This window comes from Chelmon rostratus, chromosome 2 (genome assembly GCF_017976325.1).
Source record: "Chelmon rostratus isolate fCheRos1 chromosome 2, fCheRos1.pri, whole genome shotgun sequence".
NCBI classification, from domain to species: domain Eukaryota; kingdom Metazoa; phylum Chordata; class Actinopteri; order Chaetodontiformes; family Chaetodontidae; genus Chelmon; species Chelmon rostratus.
The window spans coordinates 29248307-29270935 of NC_055659.1; the positions used below are offsets into that span (position 1 = coordinate 29248307).

The following is a 22629-nucleotide window of genomic DNA, read 5'->3' on the forward strand; positions in this document are numbered from 1 at the left end:
AAAAGGGCATCACAGTTATCAACATGCAACAAAATGAATGAATGAGCAGTTTCAGTCCTTAAAACTTAGCTTTGGTGGGAAGCTGCAGAGAAACATGTCAAAAAATGTGGCTGGCATTTACCCAAAAATGGCAACCAACACTGTCCTTTCCAGCCTCCTGTGTCCTAAAATTATCAGCATGTTATTCAGTTCCAATAGTACATTCAGGGACCACAGCTCAGGGTAAATACAATGGACCACTGAAAAAGCAAAGGATGAGGAATAGAAGGCCTGTACAAAGTTAACAGTTTCTCCTTATTAGCAGCCTGAGCACAGCCTGTTCACAGGCTGTAAGACTCATTCACAGATACGAGGGCAATAGAACGGAGAAATGGAAGTTAGGAAGCACAGTTACACATGTTTCACACAGTCAGACCCTGTGACTGTAGCTCCATCCTTCTTATGGCCTTTATATTTCTGCTACTTCTGCTGTCTAGATTTTTCAGAGCTCCCTCATACAGCAGAGCCTTTTCCACCATGCAAATTTGAGACAATATTCATTTAGCAAGCAGAAATAGGTGGCTACAATAAAGCAATACCCATGTACTGTATGTACCCATGGTTGAAGAAGCTACTACATGGCACACTGTTGCAGGATTATCTGGATACATGGTAACACTGCAGAAACAGTATCCAAGCACAAAGCAACACTGACACAAAGTAATTCAGACCAACCGAAAACAAACATTGTCTAGATGCCTGAATGGAAAGCAGCATTAGCATCCACACACAGCAGTGCTCAAGCAATGGGGCAGCGTCGCTGAAGTCAACTAAGTGGCAAATCGAGAGAACAACATTACACAACTGATGTGACGCAGGCTAGAATCTTGTTTGAGATGGCTCAAGTCATTTTGCTCTAATTAGCACTCACTGTGTGTTTTCTCAAGTGACCTGAGACATTTGTGACTGTTGAGTCTAATCTGGTGTTTGGTCCAAGGCAGATGATGATACATGAGCGAGCCACACTGTCTATCTGCTCTCTTAGACACAGTTCACTGGACCCACTGAATCCAAACATTACATAAAGACGGTCTATATACAAATTTAATGGGCTATTTTGGGACGCTTGCTTCTCGGAGAGCATTTTGTATTTTTTTGACAACGCTGCATGCTTAGTCCTAAACCCCCGCACAAATAACAAGGCTGAATAACATAATATATGTTTGTAAAACAGCAAGGCAGATTTTGTATATTAATGCACAGTGTGTGTGTGTGTGTGTGTGTGTGTGTGCGTGTGCGTGTGTGTGTGTGTGTGTGCGTGTGCATGCGTCCAGGTGTCTATAGTCAGCTCCATCCATCAGGCAGCATTGTGTTTATCTCCTCTCATTAGTGCTTGACCAACATGGATCCCTCCTCCGTACGTATGTAGCATCTTAGCACATTTCTTTTTGGTTGTAGATCTGTGGACATTCAATGGAGTAAAAAGTACACTGCTGATGAAGTATTCAGTCATTAAGGCTTTAAAAAGCACAAATGGGGCTGTTCAGCTGGAAATTCTTTCTCTCTTTCATGAAGAGCTGCACAGCAGCACTGACTGCCTCACAGGGAGTCAACAGTACAAAGAGCTCTTATTAAAGGAGTATACAATCATCTGTTATCATCAGGGATGTGAGCATCCTAAACCAGTGACAACTGCAAAAACTGTTCACTCACCAATTAATAATACAAAATTTAGATCATCTATAAATTGCAATTTAATTAGAAGGTAACATTTTTCACAAAGAAAATAAGTTTACATTTGGCTGTCTCTGGTAAATATGTGTGTTCTGGACAACCATAAAGGTCCTGGGTTGTTCCTTTTGTTAAGTCAAATAAGGGCAAAGGTCTAATTTGTTGTCATTGCTAATACAACCCCAATTCCAAAGAAATCTGACACTGTGTAAACCATAAATAAAAGAGAATGGAATAATAATCTAATCTTTTTTTACTTAGACTCAATAGAAAACAGTAGAAAGAGCATATATTTAATGTTTGACCTCATCACGCTTCAAACAAGTTGTGACAGGAGCAACTAAAGACTGGGAAAGATGTGGAACGCTCCAAAAACACCTGTTTGGATCATTCCACAGGTAAACAGGTTGATTGGTAACAGGTGAGAGTATCATGATTGGGTATGACAGGAGCATCCTGGAACGACTCAGTGGTTCACAGCGAGGATGGAGCGAGGTTCACCACTTTGTGATCATATGATTGGATAAAAGGATGTTACTACATGGGCTCTGTTTTCATATATGTTTCCATCTGTTTTGCAATCAGGGTTGTATAAGTTCATGGTGTGGAAATATTTCTCTGGAAATAGGGTGCAAACCACTGCACCACCACTGGTTTCAGTGTAATAACATGAAGAGACTGAGTATTAAACTGTGTGTTAATTATTGAAGGAGTGCAGTGAGGACAAAGTGCCGTTAGAGACGGGAGGCTGAAAATGCACTTAAAGTGTAAGGCTGGAAATATTCCATCTTTCTTATTGTCAACAATCCCATGAAAAGCCAATATTGTGTTTGTGTGTCTCTCAGTGCTGTCTCCACTCTCCCCTCTCTGTGACGATCACCCCAAACATCAATGGTTCCTACTGAACCAATGTTTGTTTACTCAAACATTTGCTGCTATAGTGAGTATTTGGGGCAGCAGGACGGTGTATGTGGGACTGAGCCAAAACCAGCTACAGTGTGTGTGCGTGTGTGTGTGCGTGTGTGTGTGTGTGTGTGTGCATGTGTGTGTGTGTGTGAGGGTGCGTGCGTGTGTGTGTGCGTGTGTGTGTGCGTGTGTGTGTGTGTGTGTGTGAGGGTGCATGCGCTCACGGTAATGAACAGTGCGACCATGTTTATCATCAATGTATATGTTGATTTGATCTTTTCATGGGATTGACAGCAAGATAAATATCACCAGACTTCTCACTGAAGAGAAGTTTCATTATCTTGAACAAAAAGCCAGCGAGGCGAGCTAAAACCGCCCCACCACTGTGAACAGGGGGGAGCACTCAGGAAAGCTTCACAGCTGCTGACAAAGGCAGGATCAGCACCTTGGAGAGTGACTTAGATTCACTCTGACAAAATTAAAGGCCATCTCCAAACCTAAATGTTTGGAGATGGCCTTGTTGCATTGGTGTCTGTGGGCTGAATATTTCAAGCCTGCTGGTCAAAACTGTGATGTAGCATTGATCTGGAGTGTATGGTGAAGTGTTGTAACTCACAGGCTGGATCAGAGAACAAGCGGGATTTTCCACCTGGGCAGGATTACTTTTTGGGGGGCTGAGGTGGTGACAAAGGTTTGGTCAGGTTTGGGTCCAAAACAAACAAGGTTAGGTTCAGGGGAAAATCATGGACTGGGTTAGAGTAGTAGTAGACATACTGAAGTAGTTCATTATGTCTGGAGGACCTTCATTGACATGGAAACAATAAGAAATGTGATAAAAGTATGGGAATGATCGTGATCATGCTTTGAAAACAAAAACACTGACTGTTGGTTGGACCCTCCCTTCAGCCAGCCTCCTCCCTTATGTTATTATGTTGCCACAGTAACTGACCTGGTATTCATTATTAAAGTGCACAACAGAGTTATTACTGCTGTGAGTTAGAGCTCAGTTTACCTTACGGGACAGTAATCACGTATTAGAGACGTCAGTTCAGCTGTTAAATGTGAGCATCTCCCCCTCATGCTCTCTCCTACACACCAGGGCCAGCGCTGGCATACTGTGTGTGTGTGTTTGTCCTGGCTGTTCGCTGTGTTTTGGCTGTCAGTGTGTATGCTGCTGCTGTGTATTCCTTGGTCTTCCTCCCATTCATGTGACTCATCTCATCCGCACAACAAACACACAAAAACATGCTGACTGTCCTGTTCAGTGTCTTCACGTCTGTTTACTGTCCCTCCATGAGCAGGGTCTGAGAACTGGGTATATATTTTATATCCACTCCAGCCCCCTACACTCCCACCCCTCCTTCTCATAGGTCCAGCCAGTTGCCAAGGCAACCCTACCTCCCTCGCTTCCCTTCCTGCATTCGAATCCCTCCATCTTCTCACCCTTATCGCCTTCTCCTCTCTCCGTCTCTCTCTCTTTCACTGTCTATCCTTCATCTAAACCTGTCAGCCTGGTTTTCCATCTAGCAGCCCTCCTCCTCCTCCTCCTCTCTCATTCTCTCTCTTCCTCCTCTATCTGCTCATGCTTACTGTCTTTGTTTTTCTGTCTGTCTTTCTCCCCTCTTCATGCTCTCGATAGGATTGTGACTTGAATCTAATGTTAAACAAATCAGGAGACCGTATGGTATGCTGCATCTGTGTGTGTGTGTGTGTGTGTTTGTGTGTGTGTGCGCGCGCGCGTGCGCTCATTCATCTTGAAGTTGGGATAATTGGTTGTATCGACCAATGCTGCATGTGTCACAGTCGCGCTAATTGAGAAGCCACACATGCTTGCAAATCAGACACACATACATGCATCTACACACACACACACACACACACACACACACACACATCTAATGCACCTGCATCTCTGTTGAATCTGTCCATATCTTTCTTCCATCTGGTGAACTGTTGCTCATATGTGTGTGTGTGCTGACATTGTTAAGTGGTAGTAAAATTTAATCACATCTAAGCATCTCACATGTCCTCATCCTCTCCTCCCTGCAGGGATTTACGTCTCTTTACAGTCTTTTGTTACACTGGTGTAAATGATCATAATGATATAATGACATAAATTCCTGTGCATATTAGCAGTATTGTTTTTATCATTTTTGTTCCATATGAACAGAAAACACATGACTTCCTGGGCAGCATTACTGTTTCACACCAGTTAAGTATCATGTATACGATTAGAACAGGTGAGTCCAAAGGGTCTTAAAGACACTGTGCACATACACACTCACATGACAAGTCAAAATGTCTGGAAGAGTGAGGAGGATTTCAATCAAATACTGTCTGCACAGACCTGAGAAGAATTCTAGTCACCCAGAAAAAGTGAAATCATCTGTGAGTGTGTACCATGGGTGTGAAGCACCTTTAAGTCAAGCTGAATGCCAAAATACATGATGGAGGGGTCTACAACACTGCCATCACCAGGAGAAAACATACAAATGCCTTTTAATGTTTTTGTTTATCATTTCTACGTATTATGTTAACATCAAACTCCCCACAAGTACCGTCTTAAAGCAACATCTCAAAAAGATGCCCAACGAGCAGTCAGAAGATCAGACTGGTTGTAAATGAGCCAACAGTTTATCTGAACCATTTCAAAAAGTGAGTGAGTGCACAAAATGTGGCTACTATTCACTATTTGCACATGACAACCGTGTGCATACACAGTAACTACAGTAGGCATGGAATGTAAAGGTTGAAGTAGAAAATGATAACTTGCACAGCAAATACATTTTGAATGAAATTCAAATGCATATTTGCCAAAATAATTTTTAGCAGACAGGGTTAATAAAAAACACAACCTGGATTCCAAAGAAGTTGTGATGTTGTGTAAAACAAAACAAAAACAGAAGTCAATCATTTGCAGACAAGCTGTGTTAACTGATAACAGTTTAACAAAGTGTTCCTGAGCCCATGTAGTAACATCCTTTTATCCAATCATGTGTTCACAAAGTGTTGAACCTCGCTCCATCCTCGCTGTGAACCACTGAGTCTTTCAATCATGATGCTATCACCTGTTACCAATCAACCTGTTTACCTGTGGAATGATCCAAACACGTGTTTTTGGAGCGTTCCACATCTTTCCCAGTCTTTAGTTGTTCCTGTCCCAACTTGTTTGAAACGTGTTGCTGCATTAAACACAAATACAATAAATGTATTGTTTTTGTACTGTTTTCAGTTGACTATAAAAAAAGAAGTGCTAATTAAAAAAGGACCAGCAAGTTATCAACTTTTATCATTTTTATTCAGAGCGTCCAACCTTTTTTTGAATCAAGGCTGGGATCTTAAATAAAAAGAGAAACGTCTTCAAATCACAAAGGATCTTACAAGAATGCCAAGACTGTGATCAGTGGCCATAATCTGCTGTCAAAAATAAAAAAGCACTCATTTATCTTTTGCACGTTAGTGTTTGTGTTATAGATTTTGGGAATGTGTCTGTTGTCTACGGTGTTGTTTTGAACAGAATCACTTAAGTCATCTGCTCCACCTCCTCACAGTCTGTCCAACCAAATGTTAATTAACACCTCTGAAATGCCAAAGCCTCAAGGCCTCCTGGGAAATGCAGTTCTTTTCAAAGCTGAGAAAGAGGAGGAAAAAATCAATAACACAGCTGCGGTGTGGCTCATAGAGGTGCACTGTAGAAATCCCATCAGGAAGACAAAGAGAGCCTGACAGAGAGAGTTCTTGTCAGTCATCAAGGCTGAGATTTTCTTCTTCCTATTTTTCTGAAAACTATTTATTCCCTGTTTTGAGTGATAGCATCCAGCCCCTGAGGTTCACATGTTTCTTTCTCCACTGCACTGTAGCTCGTGGTCTATTAAAAGAACCAGAATGACGCGACTTCATTGAATTGCGTTTGTTTTACTTGCTCGTTGTCTGGCAGTGGTGCAGTGAGTGTATTGGATTTTCTCATGTGGGGTATGAACTCTGGAAGGGGCGGGGGGGAACAGAGGCATCAGTGCGTTAATAAGTCTTCGTGTTGTTATGGAGATGCTGGAAAACTCATTTGTGTGCGAGGGCTTTTTTTATTCTGTCTCAGAGGGCTTTTCTGGAATGACACAGTGCTGATCGTTTTCGAAACCCTGGCAAATCTTTCAGCCATATTGCTCAGCGTAGACTGCCTCCTACAACATTTGTCAACAAAAAGCTCCATCTGTGGAAAATATCTGGCAAAGTGCTCTTCTCATTTGCAGCTTTCAGCATCCAAAAGCAGAGGCTGTGGAAATCCATTCCTGTCACTCGACCATTGACACACAGTCGACTGAGCAGCACCAGTACGGTGTCAAAACAATAAATATGAAAAATGTGGCAAATCAAAGCTGTTATTCCTTCTTTTAATTATGTTAAAAGAAGACTAAAAGCCTTAAATACTAGTGGCCCCTTGATGTTACAGTGATTATTACACTCCACAATACAAACGTGTCACAGAGATAAAAAAACCCACTGATGAAGAGGTTCTCGATGATGATGATAAAATGTTTCATTTTGAACTAAGGGTGGCATCTAAAAGGCCACAGGTGCCTGAAGGGCTCAGCATGGTCTCTGTGCCAGGCCACGCATCACGTCCTCTGTATGTGCACACTGTGAGCCGCGACTGATGTGTGCAAACTGTACTCACGATCTTATCACTGCACTCCAACACTGTAGTTTGTGCTGTGTACAAATACACAGCAAGTAGACTGGAAAGCCTCCCAGAAAGCAACTGTAAAAAAAAAAAAAAAACAGGTATATCCACAGTTCAAGTTCACCGCAGTGTCTTTATTTTTAGCCATGCTAGCAGTGTTGCTCAGGGGTTGAAAATGTCAGCGTGTTGGGTGGTCCGCCACTTGTGTCCAGACTATCCATCATCAGCTACATACGTTAATCTTTGGTTTAAGTCTAAATATCTGGAAAACGAATGTAAAGTGGCTGCACGATGTTCTAGTGAAGAATTATGGGATATGTAATGTGTAGAGAGTGGTCTGCTAGATGTGTAAATTATCAACACATTTCAGTGTTGAGTTGAAACAAGAACTCCTTTGCCGTGTGTCCAAGAGATCAGTTTTTTTTTTTATTTGGTAATCAAACTTCTCTTTAGTTGAACTTTGGAGTTTTGTGAAAAACACTGAACTTTGAAGAAGGCAGCCCCTGAAATAGGAAACAGCAACTTTGAGAGTGTTCATTGATACCAGCGTTTCTCAAAATTAGAAACTGTGTTTTACATAATTCCTGTTGAGCCCTGTACACCCTCTGTACCTCCCTGACGAGGGCAAACACTGCTTTAGCTCTTAATGTTCCAGAAGGATAATGTGAGTCATTTCCAACAAATTTGATTTGTAATGGTCTATTTGTTAATCTGTTCATGGTTTACAGACTTTGTTTGTGCTGATTGAAAATATGTGAGGAATTAGGGCCAATTGTTGAGTTTTATAATGGAGCATTCATTTAGTTGAGATAATAAAGATTATGCTAAGCCTTTACTGAGGCCACCGTTGCCACTGTATTATTACTGTAGAGTGAAAGGCTGAAATAAATCCCACAGTGAGTGAGGAGACTGTCGAGTGACTGGAAGAGAAGCTACAAAGTACTGCTTAGTATCATGCCTCAAAAATGAGATCAAGCCAGTGCTGATCTACAAATCCCGGCCACACACACACACACACACACACACACACACACACACAGAGAGAGAGAGAGAGAGAGAGAGAGAGAGAGTATCCTTCCCATGTGAGTGAACTCATCTGTATGGAAACCGACATTCATACATATCATACATGAGCACACACACACATGCAGGAAGCAGGGTGAGCTCAGCGTAACCTTCACAGTATCCCTGACACAGATTTAAACGAGTCTCGATATATTATTTAGAGCGAGTCTTGTTCACTTCTGTGAGCCCGGCGGGACTGAAGGAAAAACCACAGGGAACACACAAACTCTTCACACCATGTTAAACCTGTTGTGGCCACTTCCAAAGCACACTGCAGAAGCTGGGTTACGTGTTTTCAGTGGGCCGCTAAACACTGAGGCTACGCACTTCAAACTTGTATAATGCTTGTTGGCATCATTGAACCGGGGGTCATGTTCAGCAGCTTGTAACAGTGACCCAAACCACACATGGTCACATGGGTCAGTGCTGACAGGAGTTTTGGAAATCAGAACCATTTCGTGCCTGCTCAGCCATCATTCTTCCCTGTTTGGGAGAATTTACAATGCAGGCAGAACCTATAGTCCCTTTTGCTTGATTAGGTGCATTTCATCTAACTTAAAACTGCACTAATCAGTATTTTTAAACAATGTATGAAAGGGCCAGTTTCTAAGATTTAGTGGGCTCTATTGGCAGTTATGACATACAATATTCATAAGTATGTTTTCGTGTATTAGTGTAGAATCACCTGAAAATCAGAAGTGTTGTGTTTTCCTTACCTTAGGAAGGGACCTTTAGAATAAGCTTGTCCTCTTCCACAGAGCTCGCCATGTTGCACTGCCATGTTTCTACAGTGGCTCAGAACGGACAAACTAAACACTGGCGCCTTTTGCAATTTTTGTGAGTTTTGTAGCCACTATAGGCTGTCCTACATGCTTGGAAAGGGACAGTGAGGTGGGGGGTATTCAGTTGCAATCTGCAACTTCACCACTAGATGCCACTAAATCTTATACACTGGCCTTTTGAATGAGTGAAAGCTGCTACAACCCGACGCAGTTTGCACAGCACTACAGAGCGTTTTACTGTCTTTCAGCTCATTGTTTTGGTTTTATGGCCCACAACTTGACTGCTCAGGTTCATTCTGATCAACCTTGCTTCAGGCAGCTGTTTTCAGTGGAAGAAGCTCTGATAAACCCACTGTAGCTACCTGACTGGCACCATGCAGCATACAAAATTAGCAACTAGCTGGTGAACACAGTGAAGCATTTAGTAGCTAAAAGTACCAATTTTTGATATGAATAATTAGCAGTAATAGCAGTTGGATGACTAACTACAAGCAATAAAGTTAAGTGACAAAATAATCTGGACTCAAGGTCTACTTACTAGCTTTTTTGCTGTGTTTAACTGCATCTCACAGTCTTCATCAACAAATGGAGACGGCTCGGTTGTCATAATGTGACCTTTCTATGGAACTTCTGAGGCTGAGAGAGCTGAAAGACAAGAAGTACTTCCAGCAATTACAGCAGCGTAGCAGCAGAAGCAACTGTTATTGTAGTAATTATCATAATGCTTGTACTTTATCAGTCTCCATTCTGATCTTTGTCTGTTTCTCTTTTTAAAGATTATTATTTAGCATTTTGCATATTTTTTTATAGTACACCAAGGAGATAAACAGGAAACATGAGATGAGTGACCTGCCAACAGAGCTGGCTAGCCACGAAGATTGCAGTTATGTGGTGTGTGTGTCCAAGACTAGATCACTTCTGATTGGCTGGTAGCTGTGCAGTGAATTAGGACACCTCAAACATTTTCAGTTCACGTACCAGATATGAGGCTGCAAGTAACCGTAGCAACATGCTGATTACTGTGGTGCATTTAAGTGATGGTTAAAAAGTCCAGAAGAAGTTATTTTGTTGTCCTCTTCATTCAAGCACTATTATGTGCTCTGAGGTGTTAAAAATACGGTGTTCACCTGTGTCTCGTCAGTCCATTGTGATTCACCTGTATATTTACTGTAGTTTATAAAGCAGCATGCAGTGTTTGGGCAGTGTATGAGTCCAAACAACGTCTTCTCTGTGTTGCCGCACTGCATCATCACCACTTGCAGCTCACTTTCAGACACTGTGGGGATTTCCTCTTCTTCACTGTCCTTACATCACCTGAAACCTAATGTCCTATATGTCCCCACACACACTGAACCTGTACATGAGCTGAGTTTCATCAGCTCTGTGCACGGCTCTCAACAGTAGCAGTGGTCCAGCAAAGCAGGCATTCAGGGACCCATCTGTTAGGGCCAGTCTGGCCTCAGCTGGACCCTCTACACACCGGGGGACCACTCAGGCCTTATGGGAGCCTGCACACGAGGTTTTTCCACAGAAGAACAGAGGAAAATTATTATTGTGCCAAATGTGCACAAACACCGAGGCCCTGAAGTGTATGATGCACACATTTGGAGTGTGTGTGTGTGTGTGTGTGTGTGTGTTTGTGTGTGTGTGTGTGTGTGTGTGTGTGTGTGTGTATTTCGGAGGAGCCACTGCATCAAGTCTTCAATACCTACAATTTACTCACTGATTTTAAAGATGAACCAATCAAAATGTGTGTTTGTACCGAGACAAGAATATTACCAGTGATCTGCACCAACTTGTCAGGCCAGCATTTCGTTTCCACGAGTTTCTCTTCTTCTCCTTCGTCGTTCATAAATAAACTAAGATTTTGGCGCTTTTACGGTGTATAAAGAGCTGTAGCTATTTCTTGAAGACCAGAAGCTGATGTTTAATTAGTGAGCATTCAGAGGTGTTGGAAGCCATATTTTTTTAATTTCAGACTATGCCAGGCTAGCTGTTTCCAGTTTTCACTAAGCTAACACCTCAATACGCTAACACTAAAGTAGTAGACGTATTTCCCAAAATGTCAAACTAACAGGTTTCTGTGGTCTGACGAGGTTTTAATGCACATGTAAATTCATCACATGTGAAAGTATGTCACACGTGATGAAGAACGTGATGAAAACAACATCAAAGCCTCCCTCTCTCTCCTTCATGTTGGCATGTTCTATCTCTCCATTTCTCTCTCCATCAGTTCAAAGACTTGCCTGTACTGAAGAACAGAGAGAAGAACAGAGAGGGGAAGGGATTGAGTGATGAGGCAGATACTGGAAAACCCCCCGCAACAGTCTTACAACCCAGAGTGAAATGGAAAAAATAATATTCTGTCTTCTCTCCTCTGTATCACCTCTTTTCTCTCACTTTCATCTTGTTAACTTCATATAACCCTCTGCCCAACCCCGCTGTTTTACACCTAAACCAATTTTCTCTCCCCACCTGCCTCACCCTCCTGTTTCATTGCCCTGCCTTTCAATCTTGCTTTGTTCTACAACTCAGCCCTCTTCCCGTATTGACTTTCTTTCTTAACCCTGTCACCTCGACCCATTGCTCTGCACGTTGCTACATACACTGCCTGACAAGGTCCAATATCACACAAACCAAATTCCATCACGCTGTTCTATATATGACCGCCACATCCATCATGCCACTGTGCTCAAGTTACTGAAACTTCTTCTTCTGTTGTCCCTTCCTCCCTCCACACTTCCCTCTCTGCCCCCCAGCCGTGTGTCTGGTGCTCGGCTGTATGATCTTCCCAAACGGCTGGGACGCCGAGGTGATCCGGGACATGTGCGGAGAGGACACGGGGAAGTACACCCTGGGCAACTGCTCGGTGCGCTGGGCCTACATCCTGGCTATCATCGGCATCCTGGACGCCCTCATCCTCTCCTTCCTGGCCTTCGTGCTCGGCAACCGACAGAGCGACTTCCTGCAGGAGGAGCTGAAGGCCGACAACAAAGGTGAGCAGTTGAAATCATTCAAATGTTGTTCAAAGTTCAAAGCATTTTTAATGAAATTACAGAAAGGACCAAGAAGCTAAGTAATTCAGAGTTGTAGTCCCATCGGCTATGAAACGATTAAGGAAATTATGACAGTTGATCAGAACAAAGCAGAAAAATAATAACAACAATAATCAATTGATCATTTAAGATATTTACCAAGTTCATCTGCCAAATATTTACTGCTTATGCCTAAAAATCTAAGCATTTACTGCATTTTTCCACTGAAGGGCAGTGTGCCGTAACTTTTAAAGGTAATTGCAGTGCTGTTAAATCTGGACCCTAGTTACATGTCTTGGGGTCTAAATGAATAATAGGACCAATAGGAGTGGGATCAGTAGATCACCTCAGCTGGCAGCCATGAATCAGGCTGCAATCGTTGGGGGGAAACGCCCCAGTCGAAGAACATCCACAGATGTTGTTGTTGTTGGATCAATGGATTACATAGACATTTAAATTGTTATTCTGACAACAGTATGGAAAGGATCCCTGGAGAGATGTTTTGTTGAGGAATAAGTTCCTTTTGTTTAATCAGAAACAACCACGTTATCTATTCGTTCAAAGCTACCAGATTGGATTGGAGAGTGAGCAGTAAGTACTGTGCACACGAGTAAATAGGAAGTGTTTTCAGAGACAACTGGAGTTTAATCAGGTAAAACAAGTGCAACACCTGCACGGGTGTGTCAGGATGTTCAGGGTTTTAATATATGCTGTATATAAAAGTAAAGCATCTCTGCCAACTACTTTTTGACCAATGCAAATCCTCACAGCTGAGAACTTTTACTCATCAGTCCTCAGTATCTCTCTCACTTGATTCTTTCTCACCTCTCATTTCATATCTTTCATCTTATCAAAAGCCTGATTCAGCTGCAGTAATCTTGTGCAACAACACAGTCATGCTATATTGGGAGCTGTGCCAGCTGGTGTATTAAATTTAGGATCATTTACCGGCATGGGACCAACTCAGACCAGCCAAGAGCAGATATCACTCTCAAAAAGCAAACTTAGAGCAACTGCAACCAGCCTCAGCTTCATCAGCTCATCCAGCCTGTTAAGTGAAAGCAGTCAACCAAGTTCACCCTATTGTTGACAGGAAGAAAAACAAGTTTTAAAGTCGCTGGATAAACTAAATTATTGATGCTTTAAAAAAATGTTCTAGCATTCTAAATTGAGGACACATGTTAATTAATTGGTTTGCATGCATGATTAATTTGTTCTTCTAGGCTGTGACCTGAATAAATGAGCATGTTGTGCACTTTAACTCATCAAAAAAGGATTTTTCACATTAGCCCACAACAGAATTTCACAAACTTCACAAAGGGCGTAGACATTTACAATGTTATTTTGGTAACAATGTTATTTTGGTAACAAACGTCCTCGCTAGTGCTGATGAAGCTAATTAACCCCTACAGAAAGTCACACTGTGATTACAGTGACCTCTCCAGCTGTGCGGTTGATGTATTTATAGCTGGCGTGTTACGGTAAATGCTGCTCGTAGCTCTTTCTGTATGTGACTGGTGCTGTGTCGAGAGAAACTGCAGCATCATCAGAGGAGGTGTGGAGCTGCCTTAAGAGAAATGAAGAATAAACTCCTCCAATTCCTCTGAGTGTGTGGAGGAAGTTACCATGGTTACATGTCAGATTCCAAAAGCATGAGGCCGTGGTTTCCTCTCACTGCATATGTCTCTGTCTGTTTGCATCTCAGATGTTCTCTCCGTCTCTCACTAGCTCTCCCCTCTGTATCTGTAAGTCTGTCGACCTGAACAGGTGTCATGCACAAACATTTGCTTGGACACCTGCCATCATACCTGCATGTGACATTTAAGATTAACTGTCATTTTGTTATGGTACCCAACTTCACTGTTTCTTCCCAATGCAGGGTTTTGTTTTTTTAACTTGAACGGTGCACAAAAATGAGTTCAGCTGTAACAGAGAGCAGATGTACACGACGTCAGCCAAGCAACGTGACAGCATAATGCCTCTGCTTGACTCATCCCGAGTCTCATCCTGAGCTGTAGGACTGCACCTCAGACACAGGAGGAGTAAACTGGGTTTATACCTACTGTTTCAGAGAGCGATGATCGCAGTGAGCAGAAGGCCTGTGGTGTAAATATTCTTATTAGATGAGTCTGTCTTCAGCTGCGGTCTTCACTTTCAGCACTCTGTACTGGCATTCAAATCTTGTAGGAGAAAACACGAGCAGTCGAAGCTGACCAATCACAGTTCTTTCTGTCTCTGATGAGTCTTCAGGTAAAGGAAAAATGTTAATCTTTCTCTTTTTGTCTTCTCTTTTTCTTGTCACAGATTTCGCTGTGTCAAGGGTAAGTTCCCACTGTCATTGTTGTTGTCGTGGCTTGAGTGTTCACAGGGTTGTGAATGATCTGTACTGTGTTAGGTGGCAATGCATGACAGCGTGTGTGGGTCCAGAGAGAGTATACAATTCACAAGGTGGCTTCACAGAAAAACTCAAACCCTAAGATCATCACCTCATGAAATCCAACACATGGAAACAAAACTAGAAGCAACAATGTGGACGTCCAGATCAGACAGGTAGGAGGGGTGAAAGGATAGTGATGTACATGTTGCCATGATTAAAACATGTTAACATGTATTTGAACACATCAACACTGTACCTGTACACATATACAGGACTGTATTATACATGCGCTACATGCAAAACACCTACAAGCACTCAGTGGCCTTTGTGTGTGAGAAAGAAAAGACATGGGGCTCTGTGTCCCTGAGCTGAGCCTGTCAGGCAGCACTTACTGCACTTCCACACTGTGTAATGCCCCAGGCAGTGAAGCTGGGGATTTCATACGCTGCCTGAGAGGAGGCACTGCCTTGAGTTTCCATCTATTATATTTCTATGGGTTTTGAGTTGCAAATTGCAAAAAAAGAATGTAAATAGAAAAATGAGAATTTTAAAAAATGCCTTAGATATTTCATGAAAGTGGTTTACACATGGCCAAGGAACACAAGTTGGCTAAAAGCCAAAGTGAGTTTTCAAAGAACTTTATTAATCCATTTGGGTATTAATTTGTGCAGACCATCAGTGTGTGTACAATTCACATACCCAGCAACACAGCACAGCACAATATACCTCACACACATGGCATACCAGCAGTCCAGCAGTAAGTCAAGAAGCTGGCAAAGCACAATACGAGACTAGGTAATAAACTTTAAAAGAGTATGCTACAAAATTAGAAGATGTTTGCAAACTAGCTGCATATTACTACTATCTATACTGTCTTCTTTGTCTTGTTTATTTCCTGCAGCATCAATGCCACGTTCATGTATTACCATAACACTGCATGATGTGTGTGAACACAGAAATGAATGAATATAACGCATCATCTTCAGTAGGACGCAGTCATGAACTGCTGCAACTGAAGTGTTACTGGTGCTCTTTTGGTTGTCTTACTACTTTATAATGAGGGTACAAAACACACGCTTCAAGGATTAGTGTGTAGCATTTAGTGGCATCTAGAGGTGAGGTTGCAGATTGGAACCAACTGATTGCCCCTCGCCTCTCCCCTCTCTTCCCAAGCATGTAGGAGAAACTACAGTGGCTGCTGAAAATGCAAAAAACACAAAAGTCCACTACTCAGCCAGTGTTTGGTTTGTCTGTTCTGGCCTACTGTAGAAACATGGCAGACTACATGGAAGAGGACCTGCTCCGTCTATAGATATAAAAGGTTCATTCTAAGCGAAAACACAGGGATTCTTATTTTCAGGTGATTGTACACTAATGAAAACATAAAAAATGTCCTAATAAATCCTACACACTGGATCTTCAAGTAATGTGTAACTGATTCAGGACTCATGATGATCTGATGCAGGATGTGTGGTGAAGTTTATGTGATTAGTGAACACTTAATGGATCATGAATTAATGATGATTGTTAAAGTTCTCCACTGATTTATCATTGCACTGCTATAACATTGTCAGGCTGATGATGGACAGTTCAAAAGCAGAAATCAAAATCGATAGAGCACAACCAGAGTTGTCGTTTACTTTGCTCCACACGTTCCTCTTCCTTGACAAAACCAGGTGCCTACAATACCCACAATGCAACCGCCGTCGGTTCAGTCTGGGATTCAGGCGTGTTGTGCTAGTGAGCTAATGTAGCCTGGAGCCTGCAGCAGAGATGAGGAGCTACAGAGGTCTGATAAGTTCACATCCTTCTAACTCCACACCTCCAGATTTTTGTCATTTTCAAACTCACAGTCTGCAGCCCCCACCAACACTGACTTAAGTGACTTGAGGACATTTATCAGAGTGATAACTTTTTCCCATATGCAGTATACTCCACAACACACCTACATTAATGTGTAAATGTAAATGTCGAAAGCTCTCTATCAGTCCTCTGTACAAACAGTCTCTAAGTGAAGACAGCATGTTTCTCACTGGAATCATACGTGTCAATACAGTGAAAACTTCCATTTCACCAAAAAACACACATAATACATTTCATTCAATTCTGTCAAAGTGTTCACTGCTTATATTACATGAGGCCAAACAGACATGATGTAAACTGCAACCTGACTGGTTGGCAAACAAATGAAAGGCAGTAAGATGTAATTTAAAACATCACAGTAATCTATTCCTGCTCAGTGAGTGCAGCTTCCCGTCAGCTGATGCTTCCTGGTACCAGGTAGCCTGGTAAAGACTCTGATAAAGTGATATATTCCATTCAGGGGACATAACAGGCTAAAGGGCTGCACTGAGGCAGAAAGGTAGAAGGAGAGAGGGAATCAGTTGGAAAACAAAAGGTGGTAGCATGTCATAGAAAACATCCCCGGGCACAATGCTTTCCCAAAGGAGCAAAGCCCACTGCGAGTGGAGAGGAGACGTCAAGTCGAGGAAGGCCTTTCACTGAGGAGCGTGTCTGCTGCATACACCAGGCCCTCCAGCTTCTCTGTGCATGTACGTCAGCATCAAAGAAAGAGAGGAGAGGGGGAAAACAGCCTAATTACAAGGCTAGCTGATCTACAAAAAAATCCCACAAACACAAACGTGACGTGAGCAGCTGTGCACCACAGTGCATGAAGACTAAACTGTTCAAAGCACCAGCACGAGGAAAACCATCTCTACCTCTTAGCGTTCTGCAAGAGGAAGACATGGGGGACTCCTAATGTGCCTCAGAGCTTTTTTCTGCCTTCTCTTATGCCTTACATGTGTCAAACATGAAAAGAAATAATGCTGTAAATTTATAGTATGTAAAATGTGCGTTCTGTGACATCAGATCAGAAAACACTTAAATGTGTTGTTCAGGAGGGCGCAGACAAACCGTTGGATGTGGAGGATCTGTTGCACGTCGAGCATTTTTCCCATGAGTAATAATTCAGAGGGGTGGATCTCTGAAAGTGAGCTGGTGAGGTTTTGAGGTTGTTGGTTTGACTCTGGACCAGCGAGGAAAGGTAATCCCACCTGCACCAGTAGACGTGCTGGACCACATGTAGGATCGCACTGTGTGTTTGACCTGGTGTGAGTGAAACAGTGTGTTTCTTAAAATCCTATACATGCTTTGTCAACTTTCTTTAGACACACATTAATAAAAAGAAACAAACCATGTTGACCCTTTCTTAAAACTGCTTCCTCCCTGTAGCTCCATCTTGGCTCCTCTCTACGAATGGACGGAGTAAGACCAACCAGTTTTTCCCATTCGCTCATATGACACTCTGAACAGCTCTGAGCATGTCACCCTCGCATGCACCTGGTTACCTCCTTCTGAGAAGCTGATGTGTGTCCTCTCCTCTGTCTTGTAAAGGGCAATGCACAGTGAACACCTCTTTACCTCTCATCAGTTTGTCTTTGTGTTGCATCTGCTGCCTTGTAGCAGATAATTAGTTACTTGTGTGTTGTGTGCACTGATGGTGTGAAGGACACTAAATTTGAATTTGTCAGAAAAGAAGAATGATCTTTTCTGGGACAGTAGAGGTAAAGACTTTTTGACCTCCATTGGCTCTATGGAGCCATGTTTTCATGAGCGGATCGCATTCTGTGTGGATCCTGAGCATCCACATCTTCTTATCTTAATGATGCTAATTTTTGGAGGTACAGTGTGGAAGTTTGGACTAATGGGACTGTGTATTTTACAGTAAAATACTTAACTGCATTAGAAGAAGAACCCAAATATTCAGAGGCTATTGACTATTGCTTGTGCTTCCGCTCCAGCTCCTTACTTGTGCAGTTGAGTGCATGTTATCTTTGCTGTGTGGCAGTGTGTGGTGGACTGATACAGCTGCTGTATAGGTAGAAATGGAAAGCACTGAGCAGAGTTTAGGATGCTGCACTTGACTCACGTGAAAGCGCTGTGGTGGTAGCTGTGTCTCACACAGTCACACGAACCCTTTCCAAGCTTCTTCAGAGCAGTTTAAAAGAAAGTGTTCGTATTTTTCTCCATTTTCTCCATGCTATATATAAGTCTCGTGTTCCAGCTGGTGTCCCTGGCTGTATTCTATCACTGTGGTGTCAAGGCCACAAGCACACAATTGGCATCCACCCAGGGTGATGGAGCCAGAGTGATGCTCATCCTTAACAGCTTAATAACACACTAATCCCCAACCTCTGCACCTCGCCATCCCCACCCCTCTACCCCATCCCCAACTCCTCTCCCTGCCTTCACTCATTCACTTTTGGCAAATCTAATTTTCATTAAATTGGCTTGCATGGCGGATGAACCATCATGAACAACAGGTCACCACCATCAACCCCCAAACCCTCCACTCAGCCAATCAGGAGTCAGATGCAGCACTGACCGGGTATTAATGGAGGGTTAGGGGAGCAAATCAGATTGCGGCTTGCTTAATTGAGTTGCTGACTTACAGTAAATGGTCTTTGTTCTGACCTCGTTATTGACGTGCCAGTAAGCAGCTCCCATTTTCACCAGAAGTTTCTGCTCGTGTGCTGCTCTGCTTACCTCTTAGAGGGGAAAATCTGATTTATATTTGATCACTTACTGAAGTACAAAATATTTTGGATTGTTGAATGTTAGAAACAGTCAACATGAAATAGAAGTGCTCACTTCTAGCCTCCTGTACATGTTAGCTAATACATTTGAACAGACAAAAACAAAAGGATAACACAGCATTGAAAGGAGGAGTTCTAGAGGGAGGGTGGAAGATGTCCTCAGGTGTGACCTTTCAAGCCCATTGCATTAGTATGTTTCTTTATGTTTGTTTTTGGTCCCCTTCATTTTCCGCATCTTGCCGGCTCGTTCTGACTCATATGTCAGAGCCCTTCTGCCGCCTCGCTGTCTTCCATCTGCAGCCAAATGGAGCAGAGCAGCCAGAGATTAAGTGCAGAGATGACGATCCAGAAGCACCAATGACAAATGATGATGTGATTACATGGCTGGCAAAAGTCGAATATATTCTAGTGGGTCCAGAGCCAAACATTTGGATGCCACAGCTGGACTCAAATAAAGTTAATCAGGACTGTAAAACCTGAGTAAACATTTGAGGTACTTTCTCTTTTCTTAAGTATTTCCATTTCCTGCCATCGTTATTCTTCTACTCCACCACATGTCAGTGAGAAATTTGACTCTTTTTGCTTGACTGCATTGATTTGATAGCTTAAGATTCAGATTCATTCAAATTCAGATTAAAAAGACAAAATGTAATCAAGAAATAAAACATGATTTAAGATTATAGATTAAGATAAAACTTGATTGATCCCTGGGGAGAAATTTGCAAGATACCCAACAGATAAAGTCCAGGAACTTGTTAAAATGAGCTCCCCTTTTAGCACCCTCAACGTTAAAGTGACGTACACACGAATGTAATATGCAGGCCATCCTGCATGAAGAATACTTTTACTTTTGGACCTCTGAGTATGTTTTGATGCTATTTCCTGTTGTACTCTTCCTGAATTTGAATGAAGCACCGGTACTTGTTACAGAGTACTTAGACATTGTGGTGTTGCTACTTTCACTTGATAGATCTGAATACTTCTTCCACCGCTGCCTCCCAGTGGCCAAACATTGATTAATGCATCATTAAACAAATGCCACATGACTTTCAAGCAGCTTGTAGCATCTTAACAACCATGGAAATCAGGCAAACAAATGATTAAAAAGCACATTTATGTGTTGGAAGGAGTTTGCAGTACAGTAGCTTGTAAAGCAAGCAGGGCGTGAATGAGCACTGGCCCTTCCCTCCTGTGTCACCCCCCCCCCCCCCCTCTCTCTCTCTCTCCTCTGACCGGGCACATTTCTCCCCAAACACTTTTTTTAACATTTCTTTTCTTTGCTAAGATGTTGCTGCAGCTGTCCTGACGCCGTCTCTCCTCTCTCTCTCTCTCTCTCTCTCTCTCTCTCTCTCTCTCTCTCTCTCTCTCTCTCTCTCTGTTCTTCCTCCAGATTGAAATCCGGGACACCAAGGATCCAAGATTTGGAGTCCAGCGGTTCCACTGAGAGCCAAACCTCCTCTTCCAGTCCCCCTCCGTCCCTCCATCCATCCTCCTCTTGCACCTCCTCTCCTCTTCCTTCCTCTCTGAAGCTCTTCAGGTTTAACCTTTGACCTGGGCTTGGAGGCCAGAGCCCAGCAGTTTGTAAAATAGGACTGAAATGGAAGAAGCTAACAAAGGCAAACTCTGTCTATTGGGAGAGAAAGAAATCCTGAGAGGAAGTATGAGCATCAGCTTTATCAAACTCTGGGATAAAATCATTCATAACATACAGTGTTACTGTCTCATAACGTTGTTATAACAAGGATTATGATAATGATAATAATGCTTGCAGTGGGAGTATTTTATGAAAATATACTTATTTTTATTGAGTGGAGTAAAGCTATTTCCAGCTTTAAAGGTAACGTTATAAAGTGCATATGTAAAAGCACACAGGTGCTACTTCTGACATAACAACAGAAAAAAAAAAGAAAAAATCAAGAACAAGGGAAAAAAGATGATTTTGTACAGCCACAGTGTGATTTTGAAGTCTTTTTCAGGCCAATTTTCAACTGCTCTTTGTATATGACAAGGTCTGATCCCAGGAACTACAAAAATAAAACAGGTATGTAAATGAGATGTTTCTATGGAAACAGGGTAAAAAGAGACTCTTTTAAGCATTTTTTTCTGCCCCATACATGAAACATCCCTGTAAGCTTTAGTCAAACCTGTTTCATCGTCAAATCAGAAGTGTCACTTCACTCGTCTTTTAACTGTGTGTATTTCTGAGGCACCATCACCCTTCAGTCCACGCTGAGAACAGGACAAGCTGACGGGCAGAGACATGTCCTTCCTGTCCTCAGACGTTTCATTCATTCAGATATCACTAGATTTGCTTTTTTCTTTGCTTTTTCAAAGTGTGCTTTCTCCCCAACTCGCTGGTCGTGTTCATTTCTGCTCTGGTCAACTGGGTTTGGTTTGTAAGCCCGCCACCAGGAAAGGCCCTGCATGCTGCATCTATCTCAGGCTTGCAAAGACGAGGCTTCCTGTACACGCTCGGCGGGGGGTCTCTCTCTCTCCAGGCCCGCCAGCCGAGTGGCGCAGAGCTGAGCCTCCGTGATGAGAGGACAGACCCAGCACAGACGCTCATCAGGACAGCAGGCGTCACGCACTATGCCGCCTCCTTGCTCTGATTCCACGCAGGAGCCCTTTCCGTGGAGCGGGGGTCATGCTTTGAAACATGCATCTGAAACTGACATGCTCATTTTGAATGAAAGGCACAACCGAATGCAAAGGCTGGAAATTGACCCAAATGTGATCATTATTTCATTTTGCCACCAACTTCAGATTTAAACGCATTTTTCTCCATCCAGATTGTGCTCTGAAAACAGACAAGGATGGATTCAGTCCATCAGCACTGAGCTGCAAGTAGGGTGCAAGGCAGCGTTTTGTCCCGCCTGCACTTGTTTGGTCCCTTCATGGTTCAAGGTGTGTTCATGTTACAGGAGAAAAACACTGGTGACAGCAGAATTTACCACATAATTTTCAACTTAATGCCAAATATACCAAACACTAAACAACCAATTCATTATTTTCTTTCTAATTGGCCAAATTTGCTAACACATATTAGCATCAGTGGATATCAAAGCTATTCACAACACTGCACAATGCAAATTTCTAACTCAATCCAAAATGCTCCTTCCCTGTTATTCATCCATTTTCACCAGCCTGAAAGAGATTGTTCGTAGGAATAACCAGTCAAGTTTTTCTCATTGTTTTGCTCAACACATTGGTGAAGGAGTGCCACGGGATGGATTCCACATGGTCGGCCCACAGTGTCTGAACCCTTCACAGCTTTTTACAACGAGAATGAGCTCACTGAGAAACAGAAATCTGCCTGCACCTATTGCCAAGCTGAGCAGGCTGAGAGTATGACAACAATTAGAAGATCTCCTCAGGTCTGAAGTCTCTCTCCGCTAACCAGTCTGGTCTCATGATATTTTGTCAAATGAGCACAGCCCTTTAAAAATGTGAAAAACAAATAGTGATTTTTGAGCTCTAC

At 42.6% G+C, this 22629-nt stretch overlaps 1 protein-coding gene across 1 annotated transcript in view; it reads left to right on the forward strand.

Moving 5' to 3' along the window:
- The window catches only part of lhfpl4a (LHFPL tetraspan subfamily member 4a), a 36258-nt gene extending 15663 nt beyond the window's left edge, over positions 1-20595 (forward strand). The window contains exons 2-4 of the mRNA XM_041960211.1: positions 11901-12137; positions 14481-14497; positions 20542-20595. Coding sequence (XP_041816145.1) covers positions 11901-12137; positions 14481-14497; positions 20542-20595 — 308 coding nt within the window. The remainder of the gene's footprint in view (positions 1-11900; positions 12138-14480; positions 14498-20541) is intronic.
- The last annotated feature ends 2034 nt before the right edge of the window (positions 20596-22629 follow it).